Source organism: Brachionichthys hirsutus, chromosome 4 (genome assembly GCF_040956055.1).
Source record: "Brachionichthys hirsutus isolate HB-005 chromosome 4, CSIRO-AGI_Bhir_v1, whole genome shotgun sequence".
In the NCBI taxonomy this organism is placed as follows: Eukaryota; Metazoa; Chordata; class Actinopteri; order Lophiiformes; family Brachionichthyidae; genus Brachionichthys; species Brachionichthys hirsutus.
In genome coordinates this window covers 4,415,915-4,433,369 of record NC_090900.1, presented here as the reverse complement: position 1 = coordinate 4,433,369, position 17,455 = coordinate 4,415,915, and the positions used below count along the sequence as shown (strand labels likewise).

Here is a 17,455-nt window from a genome sequence, read left to right as displayed (position 1 = left end):
TCTTTATTGCCTTTGGTATAGCTAAACTCTGGTCGAGGCCATCGGTGCCCTAGCAGACAGTGGCAGAAGAATAGCTGAGGTTATCGTACCCCATTTTGACCCATGCTAGTTTACAGTGCAAGAAACCAGCAAACCACAGGGCTGCGGTTCTGCTCCAAACTAAACATAGCCCTGTAACCAAAACTTGGACCCCCACAATGTAATGTTTATGTTCTTGCATATTTAAAAAAAATGTGGTTTAGCCATTTGTTTACACAACAAATGCATTTTGGGGGCCTGAAAAAGAAAATGAAACAAAAAAAACCGTTGAAATCAGATTCCAGAGAATCAGATACATCTTTGATTTGCGTTGAAGAATGCAATAGAAAAACGTTTTTTTTTTTTTTTTTTGCAAGATTAAAATTGTGTAAACGGTGCCTAAACTCCATGTAACACCACCTGCAAATGATTGTGAAGATAGCACTTATGTAACTGGTTAGTTTATACAGTATTGGTTTAATCCACAGCTCATGGTATTTACCAGGAAAGCAGCATGTGCACTTGAATGGGACTCAGTAAACCCGTCTGCTCTTAATCATAAACTGTTTGGGTGAGGGGGGGCTTGACAGTGATGTTGCAGAGTTTTTTGTTTCGGGGGCATCCGTAGTGTATTTAATGGGTCTGCAGGCAATGGTGCCAAGCAGGAACTGGAGCAGTTTAAAGTTCTTGTAAATCCCTCCAGTCACAAGCAGCTGAAAATAATTTTGACCTCTGAGGACGCAGACGAGTCTGTTCCGGGATGCTTTATTTTCCATGATCTGCTTCCACTTCATCATACAGTTATAAAGAGGGGCACTAGCCATTGTCTGATTCATACGAAGTGTTGAGTTCCATACAACACTTATCAGCCATTCAGATTTTTACATTTTACTGTTTACCTAATTATGTCTTCACCTTCTAGCATGCTGACGCCTACCCCAAGTAAGTAATTCAAGGATGCACATGCAGACCAGTTTGTTAAATGTTTGAATAATAAAAAAAAACAACCCATTGCTGCCTAAACAGCTGGAAAGATTCTTTGGCAATGTGGAAAACATCAGTAGCTGTTATTCAGTGTTAAATTATCCATTGTATGCAGCAGTTTATGTTAACCCTGCACAACAGAAATATTAAAATCAACCAGATCAAATCAAAGATACTTGGGAGTTAAAGAAAGTTGGGAAAAAATAATTATAATTAAATGTTTCCATTTACTCAGTAATATAATATTCATAATGTTCTGTAATAGAAGTTCAGGCTGCCAGTACACTGTTTACTGGGACTCAAAAACTGATGAAGGGAAATCCCTGCAGCTGCTGCCCAGAGAGCTCTGTAATGCCCTATGCTGCCATCTAGTGAGGCTATGCAGTAAGTGCAGCCTTAAAACTGACCATTTGTGAAAACTTTGTGCGGTTTAAAAACAGCAACACCCTTATACATATATTGGTTCACCTCAATGACAAAATGCCCAAACACAAGGACTCAAAAGTCAATAACAGACACATCCACAACACATTTTATGAAAATAGTATCATGTTTCCTCAAGGGAAAGGGACAGCATGATTACAGGCACCAACTGGCAGAGGACTTGGTTATTGCCGTACATGTTTTCTATTTCAAACAAAACAAAATATATCCACTTCAAAATTGTACACAATATACATCCATCAAGTTTCTCTGTATTTGTAGATAATGACAACAAATTGAGCCTATTTTTTTTATTATTATTTATGACAGTCTTTAATCCATCTATTTACAGCTGCACACAAAATTATCTATGGTCTGGAATGGAAAATTACATGTTAGAACTTTAATACAGAGGTTATTTCTAACCTCTTCACAACTAGCTTTGCTTTTTAGAACTTTATTACCAATACAACATATTCCATGTCTGTAGTTACCCCATTAAATCCCACGAGTGTCGTCCTCTAAACAAATTTCAGACAAATAACTGGAAGATTTAGGGAAATGTATTGTCTGTTTATTATAAGTGGGTCAAATGCATGTAATTGTCCAAACCCAAACACACACATAAAACATTAATGACGCGAGGACGACTTTCTCAAAAGAATAAGAGTATGGAGTGTTTTTCAAAAAAGAGAGAAAAGATTAGACCTGCATTAGAATAAATTACAATACCATTCCATGTTCTCCCCGTGTCTGCGTGGGTTCTCTCCGGGTTCTCCGGCTTCTTCCCACCACCAAAAAACATGCAACTTAGGTCCAGGTCGTTATTGCAAATGATAATTAGTTCTCAATTAACTCACCTGGTCAAATCAATTCTCCCTCACCAATTGTAAAATCAATATTGACTCCATGCGGTTCCACTGATAAAATTTGACAGAAATGAAAACAACTTTATGGCTTCTTCTTAGCAAATTGCATTTACACTGAAACAATACATTAAGTGTCCTTGCCTTAACCAAACGCAAACTCCATACAACATTCTACAAATTTCAGTTTCCTCTAAATAAAACCTAAAACAATATATATATATAGAACCTTTCTAATAACGTGTTTGTTCAGCAAAGCCGAGGCAACTGATGATTGTTTCTAAGTTTTTGATGCATGATAAATTGTGTAGAAAATAGCAGAAGCATAGGCAACACTGTGAATGCAATAAAGTAAAAGAAATGATATCCTATTCACATTCAAATCTAATTCTGGAGTAACATTTTAAAATATAATAAATTCCAAAAAACAATTCCAGAATTGTATTCTATGTCTCATCGCATCACTGGTCCAAAAGCATGATTCCATAATGAAAAGTCATCGCAGGGTAACTCTGGAGCCGGAGAGTACGCCGTCCTTTGGTTGTACTTCTGTAAAGCTGTCCGTGCAACAGAACAACTGAACAACACAAGATCAAAGGTGGCTTCCTCCAAAAACCACACCTGCCAAAACCAAACCTGGAATGGAAAAGTCCAAATATCATCGTGAACATACAAAATCGTGCCAGAAATAATGGAATTAATAACATTTTAGCATGTATTTTATTTGACCAGCAATATCATAGAAAAAAACAACTCAGCAGCAGACGTTCAGCATAGACCAGGTCATCAAAATCCAATAATCTCATTCTAAAATTAAAGATCGTTTCTCATTCAGTTGCATTTAGGCAGATGTGGTTCCAACAGGAGACATCAACAACTGCGGGTCAGGAAACGGTGCAGTGAAGTCTGAGACAGACGTATATTAAAACCGTTGGTGGGGTATTCTTTAACTTGATAAATAGTGTGATTCTTTTGTTTTTTGCTCCGATTACCAGCTGAAATGATCATCACATAGTCTTTTCATAACAAGTCATCGATTTCCAAGCTGGTGGGCAGAAGAGAGAAAGCAAAGGCACAGAACTTGACACCATGCCCACTGTAGAATTTATTCTGGAACTCCACCCTGGGGGGCAGAGAAACAAAAACAAAATGCTGTAATGAATACGAATAAGATCACTCAAAGCACTGTGGTCGTACGTCAGAGTTTCCTGTAATTTTACCAGTGCAACCGAAGGGCATGAAGGAACGCAGACAGGCCCTCCATCAGTAGGAGGATGGACACAGTCAGAATGGCGAAGAGGCCAAACATGGGCACCAAGAGCAAAACGCCAAGACTGATGTCCATTCGTAATCCCACTCGCATCACCATCGCCCACAGCACCTCTGACAGCTCTGTTAAGGCAGAGAAACATGAGAGTCTGTGTGATTTATTTTACACTCGGCAACGTGTTTAATCAGTTGCAGAATGGCGACAGTGCGGACGCAAGTTTAAAGACAGATTTTTAGAGACGTTCACTGGATACTTGGGTCTCTGTTTTAAGCCTAGTTGTCAATTTTCAATTCAAATATAATTTGACAAGGGAATTTCTTTTTTGTTTGTTTGTTTGTTTGTTTAAAAAAGGCCAAAAAAAAGAAAGAAAGAAAGAAATCTCTGAACATAAATGATACAATCCATTACAGCATCACACTCACGGGCATGCGCCAGGCTGAGAGCCCACAGCCGAAGGTAAGAGGCCGTGTTGGAGATGCAGCCCAGGCAATACTCGATCGTGTGGATGGCCTGATGCAGGAGCTCATCTGCAAAATTAAACTGTTCCAAACACAAAACGAGAATCAGGTACACTGATAAATAAATGAATAATACCGTGCATATAGTCGGTTATTAATACATCTGAGATTAAGGAGTAGCAATCAATGTTTACCCCGTCCTTCTGGCATTCTCCACTGGAGGAGAGATCGCGGCCACCCTCCTCCATGTCATGAGCCCTCAACAGAGAGAGCTCTTCTTCGCTGTTTCGCCTCACACGCTCATATCCCTGAGAAAACAAGACGTAACCAGAATAAAGTTATCCACAATCAGAACAAATATTTAGACACATTTTGTATTTTTCTTTTTTATTACATCTGTCCACACATTCAAAAGAAAAACCCGCAAATGGGATCCTCACCCTGTTCATTCCCAGGCGGCGGCTTCCGGTGTGAAGCCAATAAAGGTACAAAGGTTTCCCCAGGAGCAAGACTGGCACACAGAGAACAGCAACAAGCATCAGGAATACCTGCAGACCGGTCTGGAAGGAAGCAAACAAAGCTGCATCACGCTGCTCGATTTAACCTGGGAGGCGTTCGTAGGGTAGTATTGCACCAGGTTTCTCACCTGTCCCGGGTAGAGGGGCTGCAGTGCATCACCCTGCATCATGAACATGTTTATAAAGTGGATGAGGATGCTGGGGGCGTGTGTGGAGTCCTGAGCAGAGAAGACCAGCCACTTGTACAATATCATGAACACGAGGTAGCCGAACAGACACAGCAGAAACAGGATCTCGGGGAGAAACACCAAGTAGACGTTGCACTTCTTCCTAAAGTGCCTGATTTAGTTGACAAATATAAAGGGTGGATATTAAAAAAACTGTTATTATAGCATTGGGAGCTTTATAATGTTAAACATGTGTACTTACAAGTGGTTGAAGGTGCTCAGGATCACCCCAAAGCTCATGTGCAAGATGCCCATTATCACAGACATCTTCATCTTATAAGAGTTCAAAAATGTAAGGCGGTTGGAGGCCAAGTTCCAAATCTTTAAAACAGAGACACACTCCATTAAAAAAAGTTACATTTTTAATTTTACTGTACTAATAGAATTTTATATATAGACTCAAATGATGTGATTATGATTCCTCAAAGCCTATGTTAGATCCTTAATCAATTTAAATCCCAATCATGGTACTTTTACATAGATCAATCTCATCAGTTCACACTGATTTAAACAAAAGTAAACTGTTGAATCAGATTATGAATTGGTATTAGCTTGTCTGCTTCTCCAGGAGTCTCTACTCACTGGGTCGATTCCCACGGGGTACGGTCCTTTAAAAACTCCCGTCACATTTGGATCAAGAGTAAGAAATCGATTCGCTCTGACATCATCAAAACTGTTAGAGAGAAATTAAAAAAACATTTCATCTCATCATACCTTCAAACATGTACCATAAGCTCTTCCAATAAGTTTCTCAACAGTAAAAAAAGGATAACACACATGTTCTAGTGGGTGAAGTACTCACCTCCACTCCTTCTGATCAAACATAGCCTTCACGCTCCATCCGGAACCAAAGATATTAAGCGACTTTGAGAAACAGTCATTATATATCAGCCCAGTGTAGATGGAGAACAGGCCCATCATCAGGATGATGTAACGCCCCTCAAAGAAGGTGTTCCAGATCTGCGTAGGCACATCAAAATCAATATATGCAGGACACACAGGCATTTCTGAGGTCACGTAAAGAAGAATCTCAACACTGGAAAGATGCAAAAAACATAAATCCAACACTAACGCAGGGTTCTGGCCACACGTGAGATAACAAATAAGCAATGCCGTAAAATGATTTGATCAGACTTTTGATAGTTTGAGCTCATTAGCCATTCAGGAATTCCCTCCCCCTCATTCATTTCTAAGAAAAAAAGGTTTACGCCCTTAAAGCTTGTTTCTCCATCTAACTGCCGGTGGAATATAAATCAATACAGAAGTACGAGCTGCAGTTCAAACAGAAGACGGCTGGATGACTTAGCGTTTCTTAAAGGTGCACCATGACCTTTTGCACACACTACTCATACTGTAATAATATAATAAAGATGACTGAAGAATCGCTTAAGAGACCTTTTGTACGATTGTTCGGTAACAACACATGCTTTGGAGTATTCACTCACCTCGTTCCTTGTGTTTTTAAGCTTGCGATTGTTCTCGTACAGCACCATCCAGAAAGCAAACAGAGCCATGAGAACTCCATGACCCAGGTCGCCAAACATCACAGCAAACAAGAACGGGAATGTGATGATTGTGAAAGGAGCTAATAGGGAGAAGAAGGGAAAGAAAAATAACTCGAGACCAATTAATGTAAAATAAATAAATACGTAATTAATTCATTATTCATCTTCTTGAAGACTTTTTTTTAGGATTATGCTCTTTATCTTTCTGGTACTTCTCTGACAATACATGTAATACTCATAACAGAAAGAGGAAGGATAATACCTACCAGGGTTAACCTCCCTGTAAGTGCCCACTCCATAGGCGTCCACAATATTCTGGAAGCCTGAGGTAAATTTGTTGGTCCTCATTAAGGTCGGGGGGGTGTCTTTGGTGGGGATACGATTAACAAAGGAAGGAACCGTTGCTCCATTTTTCCTCTGGGAAAAAAAAACAAGGTGAAATCCAAATGTCAGCATAAAATCTGGAAACATTTGACCAACTCTGTAGAAAAGAAGGTAGCAAATGTAAAAAAGAAAAAATGAACAAACAAAAAAAAAAAGCATAAATGAAATAATACAATATACTAATTCCCTTTGAGGTTCGGTAGTTTCAGCAAACAATAAATATACCTGAAGAAGAGAATGTTAGCGCATCTTATCACAAAAACTTCAGACACACATGATGCAATTTCCCTAAATTAAAAAGGACAAACTATGTTTAACTGTCCAACCGCAGAGAAGCAATAATCAAATAGAGCAACTCTATGAAGAGCGTCCTCACCGATCCTTCCTCTAAGGCACTCCGCAGAGTGGGAACGTCATTGACGGGACACCACACCTCAGCGATCAGGCACTTGTTCGTCACATCAAAACTACACAGGTTCAGAATGTAATAGATGGCCTTCATCTTCTTGACCTGGATGACCCAGGTATAGACGGACTCCGAAGCCTTCATCAGGACCTGTCTCAGGTATTCCTCTGTTCTATGCAGCACCTAGACATAGAAAGAAAGAAGATTTTACATTATTAATTACTTTAATTCAGAAGCAATTCATTAACTAAAAAAAGCACTCGGAGAGCGCAAACCTCCGCCAAGCCAACTTTTGAATCCTTAAATGAGTTTTCAATATAAAATATTTAATATTTTTTCCTGACCTCATTCTGGATCAGATCCAGAAGGATAAACTGCATGATAGTTCATATCGGACCCCTTCATGACTGTGATTGTTGGGGAGTGAATTCAATACATATTTTACAAGATATGATTTTTTGAAAAAGCCTCCATTATATATAAATGGGAAAATCTTGAATTTCTTTTGGTATCTAGTTGGGTATCCAGATCACTCTCAAAATGTAATCATATCTAAATTAGACCAATGAACTCGCTGACAGACAGATAAATGCCGTCAAAAACATTTCCTCCTTGGTGGAGGTAATAATTTCAATACTGTATATCTAAAGACAGAAGTATAAATGTGGCAAAACTTGATGCTTTCTATAAAATTTCCATGCCAAATATTGACAGAATGAAAATAAATTAACATAAAAAAGAGGCGCGTGGGTCTTTGTGTGTACATAACTAACAGGGAAAAGGTATCAAGAGAAAAGGCCAAGGATGAAAAAAGAAAAGCACAAAAGAGTTTCTCCTTCAACTGAAGTTCCATGCTGATCATGTGCTTCAGGGGTTGGGTGTAATTCCACTTCTCAGTCACAGCTGGGTTAGGCTGTGAAATGATCCACCATGAAATGTCCCGGGACCAGTTCATGAGAACGAAGGGTAGACACAAGTAAACAATGTAATGTCGCTCCTCAGTTATTTCACCTTCGAGTGGTGCTGAAGACAAATCCACACCACGTCTCACTCACTGAACAGAACATCTTTCTGAACTCAAGGAAAAACCCACTGAGAAAGTAAATATGAGGAAAGCAAAAATACACAAGTAAACCTTTGGAAAATGACTTATATCAAGAATTACCGGTAAGCATTGATTAAAGTTAGAAAACTCGAGAGCGCAGACCTCTGCCAAGTCGAAACAAGATATTGAGGAACCGATTTTTGAAGCTCCATTTACTGCAATGTTAACGAAAAATTCAAAGTGACCCAGAATCCAGGATCTCTTCTGGATCACCACCAAAATATAATAATATGTTCCTGGTAGCATTCCCAATATCTCCTGAAAATATCATCAAGATCCTTTTGTAACTTTTTGAGTTATCTTGCTGACAGACAGACAGACAGCAGTAAAAGCTTAACCTCCTTGGTGGAGGTAAAACTTACTGTGTGCAGGTCCTGAATGCGGATTTTTATTCCTTCCACAATATGATTCCTGTCATCATTGCTAGTAGGATAGGGATACAAGTGGCAGTGGTAGCTATGGGAAAGGACAAGAGTGAAAACATATGTTACTCACATCTCACTACTGCTACCACCAAGACAACAAATGGAAGGAAATCAAACCATTTTTCTGTCAATAACAAAAAAAACAAAAAACGTGTGATAGCTCATTAGGCAATAATTACCAGTCACAGATCTTTTTCACCTTCTGCCCAATTTGGTCTCCCCAGTACGAGATCAAGAACACCACGCTTTTGATTGGCTCACCCTGCAGATTTAAACACATTTAAGCCTTGTGATCAAAGACAGAAGGAATAATACGACAAAAAGAAGTGAGAATGTTTTCTATTCTAAAGAAATACCGGTAAACAAATTGATATGTAATTATTATTTTTTTTAAATCATGCTAAAGTTCCACAATATTAGACCGATAAGCATTTCAGACACAAAGGTTGACCTTGCCTTATAAACACAATGGAAAGTACAGTTTTCTATGTGGGTCAACATTGCGTGTATAGTTTCCTGATATCATCAGCAAAAGTACATCCTGACATTCTGTTAGTGTTCAGCCACAGACGCGCGTTAACGTTGCCGCTAGATGAGATCTTTCTAAAAAGTAAACTAATATCTATTTTATTAGTGTCAGAATTTTCCTTCGTTGCCGTCGTTTGAAATGCGCTGCAATACTCCTCGAGCAACCTTTCACCATCAAGAACTGACAATGACATTTTAATGAGACCTAACAGCATCAGTTATGTAATGTCAAGCAAACATTTGTCATTTTCTTCCTTTGTTACAGCCTCATCAGACCGTTGGAAATTGAAAAAGTGTTGGAATAGCTCAATTTCTCCATTTACAAAAGAACACAACCCGGGGAGTGAGAGACAAAGAAATCAATAATTTCTGTAAATGAATTGTATATTTTACATAATCTCAAACTGTAATGTGTGATAGACAAATAACATTTGACTATCCCTCCGTGATGAAACGTACGGTATCAGGATTGTCCAGATACTCCTCGACCTCTGCGTAGCTCAGGATGGTGTAGCCTTTACATGCGCGCCAAAGCATCCGCTCAAAGGCCTCAATCTTTGCCCTCTGAATGAGGCCCGAAATGAAACTGAAGGAGGTAGAAGAGAACAGAATGAATGAACTTTAACGATAATCCATCCATTTTCTTGTAAATGAGACGAACGCAATAATCTCGTCTAGGGCCGTTTATCTGCCTTGAAGGCCAGGGGTCTGCTGGAGCTGAGTATACACGCTCCCATGACGTCTACTGAGATAAAAATTGTCTCTTTCTACTCCGCTATTTTCCATATTATGACGCAGCATAATATACTTACAGTAATTTAGCATGGGGCGATTAACGACCGAGTCGGCATACGACAAAACCCTCGGAACCCCCTGTATATAAACAGACAGAGAGCATGAACAAAGAGGTTCACATCCCTTACCCCAGTTTGGCTCCGAGCCTCTGCATGCTACTGTAGTCCGTCGCTGGGTCTTTTTCTTGGAAAGGAAACTCCTCGTACTGTAAATGTCGGGGCTCTCGCTAAATTGAAATGCAGGATGTAGGAGACTGATCGTAATTGCCATATTGTCAATAATGATAATAATAATAGCAGAGAATCCAGTTGCATTACGAACGACACGCTACCTCAGCACTTCTCTGTACGAAGTTGCGCGTGATGCGTAGCATGTGTGTGTACTCCGTCAGCTCCAATAGATTCCTCTGCAGCTTCTCCTTATTCCTGGTGACTTCACCTAATTCCCCTTCGAGCCTCTGCAGCTGCTCCTGTGAACACACACAGTCCTATAAATATAATAATGCAATAAAATAGCGATTGGTGGGGTTTGATAATTATTTTGGATGTACTCCAACGTGTAACAATATATACACAGATAGAGCAGATCAAATATTCAGGATCCCAAGTAGACCAGCGTTCTGCTGCATTTGCTGCTTTGACAGTGACATTATCAACATATAAATAAGTAGAGTGGTAGTAAATAAAACATATATATATATATATGAGCAAGTAGCTAACCATTATAGAAATGACATGCTTGGGTAAAGGAGCCACTGGGTTCACATCTGCTTCTGGGAGGGAAATGTCTGCTTTCTTGATTTCTCTCAGAAGGTATCCTGTTAAAGAAATGAAGAGAAATCATTTCTAAGAAAAAAACACTGCAAAACGAATGAAACATTAAAGGAAGGCATTTCCTTTAACTGAATCTACACCCAGATTGCATTTCTCATGACTGTAGTGTCTACGGCTCTCCAGTCAATGACGCTGAAGCTAAATTTCCTGCCCAATCGTAGACTCTATTAATGGAGAACACTGCATATCAAAAGATGGAATATATGCTTACCAAGGATCCGTTCCATCTCTTCACATTTTTTAATCTCGTTGACATATTTCCGCTGGAACGCATTAACACTTGGATTGAGCTGAAAGAGGCGCAAGAGGTGCAGTCAATAATTGAGAGTTCACCAATCAATAAAAGAAAAGTATCTCAATGTTCCACACAAAGCCATCGTGAACTTCTCAGCGAGCACCAGTGGCGCCACTTTCCTGCAACATGAACTGCCTTCTGCAAATAAAACAGAAAACGTGCCACGTCTGCCTTATTATTTTAATAACACAGTGATAAACAGGCACGTGCGAAACGGGTGACTCATGTTGGGTGCTTCTGGTGGCATCAAAGAAACTCTGCATGACTTTTAAGGTGAACTGAACTTAACTTCATTTGCTTTAGGACTCACGTCTCTGAACTCCACGAGTCCCAGTTCTCCAAGTTCACTGATGCAGTCGTAAGACGACCCGGACTGTAGGAACAGCTGCGCCAGACACATCTCCTCACCGCGAAGCAGCGAATTCATCTCGACAGGAGCCGCTGCTATTCGCTCGGGTGCGCTAACGGCAACAAGCTAACAGGTGCTGCTTGTCAGAATGCTAGAACACCCTCGTTGCCTTCAGTTAGGTTAAACGCGGTGTGAATGTCATACCTGAGCGTGGACTCTAAAACGATATTCGGCTAAAGGATCCTTAACGAAGACGTAAGATAGCCATGCAGAGGCTGTTCCTGTTAGCTACTAGGTTAGCCGGCGAGCGCCGTGTTGCTCGTTCTGGGATTAACTTCTTTTTTTTTAGAGTTTAATCTGAGACGCACCGAGTAACGCAATCACTCGTGTGGAATATCCGAAGATAAGATCACAACTCGTCTCATAGTTCCTGAAGTTTACGGCAAACGTCCGCCTCCCGTGTCAACAGGAAAACACACAGGAAGTGAACGTGTCTTTGACCAATGAGCGCTGCCGCCCGGAGTCTGCGCACAAGAGACGCACAAACTTTTTGTTTTTTTTATTGTTTTTGTCAATAAAGTTTACTTTGAACATATTTTCTGCCGTCCTGGAACTTGGTTTGAAGATTCCATGGTTGCGCTCTGGGTTCTTTCCTAAGGAAATAGCCTGAAATCTTCTAACCTGCCACCAGAGGGCGCTTCAACCCAGCAAACCAAACTTGATTTTATTTTTATTGCAGGTATTAAAAAAAACACTATTGTGGACGTGAAATGAAAGTCAACATTTAACAAGTATCAAATTCATCTAACATATTTCAGTACCTTGCCACCAGATCTTACGGATCACTTTCAAGTCTCCTCGTGAATATTTATAAGCTATCATTACAAAACCTCAAAAAGTCTTAGAACAATATACATTCATTACAAAATGGGGTGGCAATACAAAAACATTCCGACAATCATATTATACACATGTAAAATCTGTGTCATTATAAAGCTTGGCTCATTGACAAATACGCAGTTATTCTCAGTGACATTCAAATACTCCTTGTTCAGTCATGTTCACGTGTCTCCAGAAGGTTTACAGAGCAGCACAGCTCCATGCCTGTCGAATTTGCTTCCATGGAGTCCCCAGAAGCGAGGCGGCGATAAAGAAGAAAACTAAGATTAGGCCTTTAGCCAGTGACTGAGAATATGGCTCACCTGGGAGGGGAGAGGTAAAATGAGTCAGTAATGACACTGTTATTGTCCTTTATCAAAGAGCAAAAGTGTTTCACTACTGTGGCCTTTTCTTTTTGCAAATGAAAGATCCACTGATCGTTGCATTTAATGGCACCCTGTGGTGTAATACCACATTTACTTTACCTTTACGCAATGTTTAAATCTCCTCTGTGTCGCATCGCTCTCTCTCTGTAGTGGTGCCTGATGTGTCGGATGCGTCCTGATAATTGATTGTGTATTGAACTCAATCAATTATTGTGGTGCCTTTTTGGTTTAAAATAAAACTTTGAATAAGTTACTCTAAATCTTTGGTTGGCCTCACCCTTTGTGATGACGGTGCCGTATCTTCCATCAGTTCTCTTCCAATGCAGTGTCAATGCCACATGATGAATTTTCACAGCAATTCAATGTCTCTTGGCGTGGAAATTCCAATTTACCGAATGATCAACTAAAGCCAATGATGACACACAGTACTGATTTTACTGATCTGCATGGATTCCCACCTGTGTAGTACTTTGTGATGGGGAAGGCCAGTTCCGGCCAACACACATCATTCCTGTCGCAGTCATACTCTGTGAAGTTGATCTGAAATCTAAGGAGACGAAAGGTACAAAAGAAAGTGTCACGGTCAAGCAGCTCACACAAGTTATCGATTGAACTGCAGCGTTTAACACCCTTTGGGGGGGGGGGGGGCATTCTGCCGGTTTGAGGAAGCACCTGGTTTTCGGGGGTCCTGTGTTGACAGGATTATCCGTAAAGGTGACCGAGGAGGTTACGGGGAACAACTGACTCTCCATCGGGTCCAAACATGGAGAAACATCACCGCCTCCACAAACCAATGACCAGGATGAAAGGACGTAGCTAAAAATGAGCAATACAAGAGGATTCATTCAGAATCACTGATTATACCAATAAGAATGAGAACACAGTATACACTGAGCCGTTTAAAAAGCAAACAGCTACTACACACCTGACTTGCAAAGCAACGATTTCCCTTTGAGGCGAGCCATCTACAGCTCCAGTGGCAAGACTCCAAACACGAATATGCTGGTGGGATGGAATGCCACTGCAGGAACTTTCTGTGTCTTCCATAGCAGCACTGGAGTTCAGTGTCACAACTGGAATGCATTTGTTGTGTGTTGCATTTCGTTAGAAAGAGGACGGAACCATTGGCTCAATGCTGTACAATGTGCTTTGCAAATTGAAATAACAATGAACAAATGCACGATCTCAGAGACTCGCATGCAAGGTGAGAAGCGTAAGGTTTGTGTTTACGTACAGCTGATGTTCACCCAGTCAGCCGTAGTCAGAGCGTCTGGGTTTCCAGACTTTGCCACATACGTGGCTGGAATCAAAGCTGCTTGGAGAAAAGTAACAGCCTCTCTAAAAGAGAGAGAGAAAAAAAGGTACTGCAAACACACAGACGGGTCAGACATGAATCTGCGTAAAGCTACTGACCTCAGGAGATTACACTGAGTCACATTGTGTCGACTGACAGGCAGCAAACAGCCCGATGTTGAATTATATCCAAACAGAACTGTGTTTTTAGCAGCAGATGAACACGATCCATCACCCTCTGTTTGGCAAAAAAGAAAATGGCGTCGCGTCTTTCAGTTATGAACGACATGCAGGAAGTCCCTGCTCTTCTCCTAGACTAGAGAGTAACCCAGTCATAAACTTAATATGTTTCACCTGGTTTCCAGAGATTGATTGATGTCCTCTGTATTGATCCTCCATCATTATCCGGTGTGTCCATGTTTCCACCAATAACAGGTCTTCCATCTTGATAACCTGTAATTTGAAATATTCTTAAATGAAACTGTTATCAACATGTAGAGCATTCCCACAAACATTCTCAGGAAAGTTACTGTTTTGCTCTCACCTGGGTTCCCTGAGTTGGTCTCCCTCATAAAGTCTCCATTTAGAAAAACAGCCGAATACCTTGTAGTCAATTCCACTGTTAAGGGGACAGAACATCATAAAACATTATAAGATGTAACCGGCGATGAGCTAAATTATAGGTATGGCTTACCAGTACTTACCAGTATTATTTAAAGTGACAGTTCCAACAGTACGCCTCAGTGTGATATTTGTGATTCCGCTTCCTGTCCAGTAGAACGTGTAATCTAGTGCTAAGGTCACATTCTCACAAACCAGCCTCACATCTTTGGATAAAAACATTAAAACATCGTTGTTACTGGTCAGTTTAAGTTGTTTTGATAATATGTTGAAAAACATCCATACCGGAAGCCCCAGCGTTTGAAATAAAGTGACTCAAATCAACCACCACTTCATCAGTTACACTAACTACAGCGTCACCTGCAATACATCACAAAAGAAATATGAATGAATAACAATGGCTTCTATGTATTGCTACAAACATGTTTCACAGTGAATCGATACCTCCTTGAACATTCTTCACTGTGACGCTCAAATCCGACGGCAGCGTCTTCAGAGGAGATTCGGTCGGACAGGACCGCAGCAGAGTGACGCAGCCGACTCGGAAGTTTTTCAAAAATGCAACAGGAGCACCGTTCACACAGCTCCCCAGCACCTTCTGTGAGACAGAATATATATTCAAGGCATTACAGCTTTGGCCCGGCGTACAATGTCAAATATAATCTCAACACTGATTGTTGATACAGAATTACTGTTAGGAAGAATGAGTTAACAGCAAAAATAAACAGCTATTATGCATTAACAGAATAATAAACAATGTACAAGATGAACAAGCCGTTTTTAATGTCATGTTTTGATTTTAGTCTCTTTAGTAAATGAAGAGTTGAAAATCACAAATATATCCTTCTACCAACTCTTCTAAATAATGTTCATCTCATTTCATCTCCATGTTTGAAATGAATGAATACATTTACAATTAAAATAAAATCAAAAAAACACTGTACCAAAAAAATAAAAATAGCATGCAGCTAACCTGGGGAATCGTGAAGTACTGGTCATCCATCCTAAAAATAGGGCTTCCTTGAGTATAAATGCTAATTGGCACGGGTGCTGACAAAACGGAGCTTTGAAAAGATGGACCAGATGCAGGCATACTGGAAAAGGCAAAGGGGAAAAGATCAAAATAGACAAATGGGAAAGCTGCAATTTCAATAATCAAACAACAAAGAAAACATATGCTTATAAATTTTTCACATTGTGTCTCCCCGATAAAAAAGCCCAAGGAAGGGGTTGTTTTCAGGTGGAGAGTTGACGCATAGGAATGGAAACCAGTCTGGGGCGTTCTCAGCGGACTGAACTGAGCACTGATAATCTGGGGCAAGAGAGACCTGTCCACCGAAAGGCCCCAGAAGACAGTTGGATGCAAACAGTTTCAAATCTTCGTTGGAACAGTCCTATTAAGAGATAAATGTTGGAAATAAGCACTTTAAAATTAAGACATGACGGAATATAGATTTACCTTCTTTGCACTTTTGTTAAAATAATGTATAAATACCTTGTCACAGCAGCAGCGTACATCACAAGCTCTAAATGTGAGGTCACAGGGACAAGAGCCCAGGCTTTGGTACGTGTTGTTTGGGAAGGCTGTTTCATTACCTGAAATGGACAGGAGATTTATATTTATTGGAACTGTGGCACATTCTCAACATAATGGCCTGTTATGATAAAAGATAGACGTGTCATTTAAAATACCATTTCCCATATTTTCAGGAAACAACAGGGCATGTATCTTGGCCTGGATCAGCAGTGACGCCCGCTGCGTTCCGTCCACACAGGCAGACACTCGTATGGTCTCCAGCACACACAGGGGCTTTGGACAGCAGTCTGTGTCTGAGTCATTGTCACCACACAAGCGCAGACTTTTATCCAGTCTCAGATGAACTCGAACTGCAGTCTGGGGCAGCAAATTAAACAAACATGGAATAAAATGGTGATGATGGCCATTGGACATTGTTATGTCATCGTCTAGCATATAGACGTATAAAGAATCTTAAAAGAGTGATGCATTTTTCTAACACTGAACCAAGCAAAGTGGAATGGATTCTCTTTTTTTACCTCGTCAATCTGCTCTCTCGTAAGTGTCCAGTGCGTTGCCTCATCTTCACATGATGGAGAATCAATACTTCCTGTAAGAGAAAAACACGCACGCACACACACACACACAAATAAGTTCCAATTCCTGTTCTGGGGCCTTCGTGTTCTATTTGGCTTTTACCTGTTGTATTGGATGGAGACACTATCCTCAGATTCAGAGACATCTCTGACGTGTTTCCAAGCAAAAGCGCGCTGACAGCTGGTCCGTTTGCGGTCACATATGACGGCTGGAAAACTGGTTTGAATATTTAACAGTTTAATGTTGAAACCCCGTTAAGTTATAGAACAATTTGTACAATTATCTTAATTCAACTTTCAGCGTTAGCAAGTTAGCTTTTAACTAGCACTCGAATAGCTGGATATTTATCGATAGCGTTAGCAAGGTGTGGGAAAAGTTAGCTTAGCTATTTTAACGTGAAATCGGATTAATTGTGCGAATAAAATGCCCTTACCGACAGTGTTTTGAGTGTCCGCCAGCGACATGAACAATAAGAAACATATAATCTTGCGTAAAACAGACGGGGGAAGCAATAAAACCAATACATTAGCCATTTGGTTCACGCCTAAGGATAAAGAGGACACTTGTAAACTATTCGCGATGTCTTGGCAACGGGAGGAGTTCTTCTTCTGGAGAAATAGGAGGGACAAAATCAGCTTTAAATACTCAACAGCGACATCATCTGGCAAGAAATGGTAGTTACATGTAGATTTTCTGCATTAGTTTGAATGGAAACAACAAGACAAGAAACGTCTAAAAGCATACAATAGAAAAGAAACCACCGAAGTCAGAGTC

The 17,455-nt window shown here is 40.3% G+C and overlaps 2 protein-coding genes across 2 annotated transcripts; both read right to left on the bottom strand.

Annotated features, from left to right (window-relative positions):
- Nucleotides 1-2,724: 2,724 nt before the first annotated feature.
- On the bottom strand, nt 2,725-11,467 carry atp6v0a2b (ATPase H+ transporting V0 subunit a2b). Its single transcript, XM_068738340.1, has 20 exons — nt 11,351-11,467; nt 10,957-11,035; nt 10,632-10,729; nt 10,244-10,381; nt 10,041-10,138; nt 9,577-9,703; nt 8,769-8,851; nt 8,527-8,620; nt 7,030-7,242; nt 6,536-6,686; nt 6,210-6,349; nt 5,567-5,724; nt 5,347-5,437; nt 4,967-5,085; nt 4,666-4,876; nt 4,460-4,579; nt 4,214-4,327; nt 3,984-4,101; nt 3,512-3,683; nt 2,725-3,414 (listed from the first exon to the last, which is right to left on the bottom strand). Exons 1-20 carry the CDS (start codon nt 11,465-11,467, stop codon nt 3,312-3,314), a joined length of 2,544 nt encoding a protein of 847 aa, XP_068594441.1. The 3' UTR covers nt 2,725-3,311.
- Nucleotides 11,468-12,031: 564 nt separating this feature from the next.
- On the bottom strand, nt 12,032-17,214 carry tctn2 (tectonic family member 2). The gene is made up of 18 exons (XM_068738341.1): nt 17,115-17,214; nt 16,784-16,897; nt 16,624-16,694; nt 16,261-16,462; nt 16,064-16,164; nt 15,763-15,962; nt 15,542-15,662; nt 15,013-15,166; nt 14,863-14,928; nt 14,652-14,792; nt 14,492-14,566; nt 14,302-14,400; nt 14,068-14,185; nt 13,889-13,992; nt 13,580-13,727; nt 13,327-13,470; nt 13,113-13,201; nt 12,032-12,591 (listed from the first exon to the last, which is right to left on the bottom strand). Exons 1-18 carry the CDS (start codon nt 17,212-17,214, stop codon nt 12,470-12,472), a joined length of 2,169 nt encoding a protein of 722 aa, XP_068594442.1. The 3' UTR covers nt 12,032-12,469.
- Between the last annotated feature and the right edge of the window lie 241 nt (nt 17,215-17,455).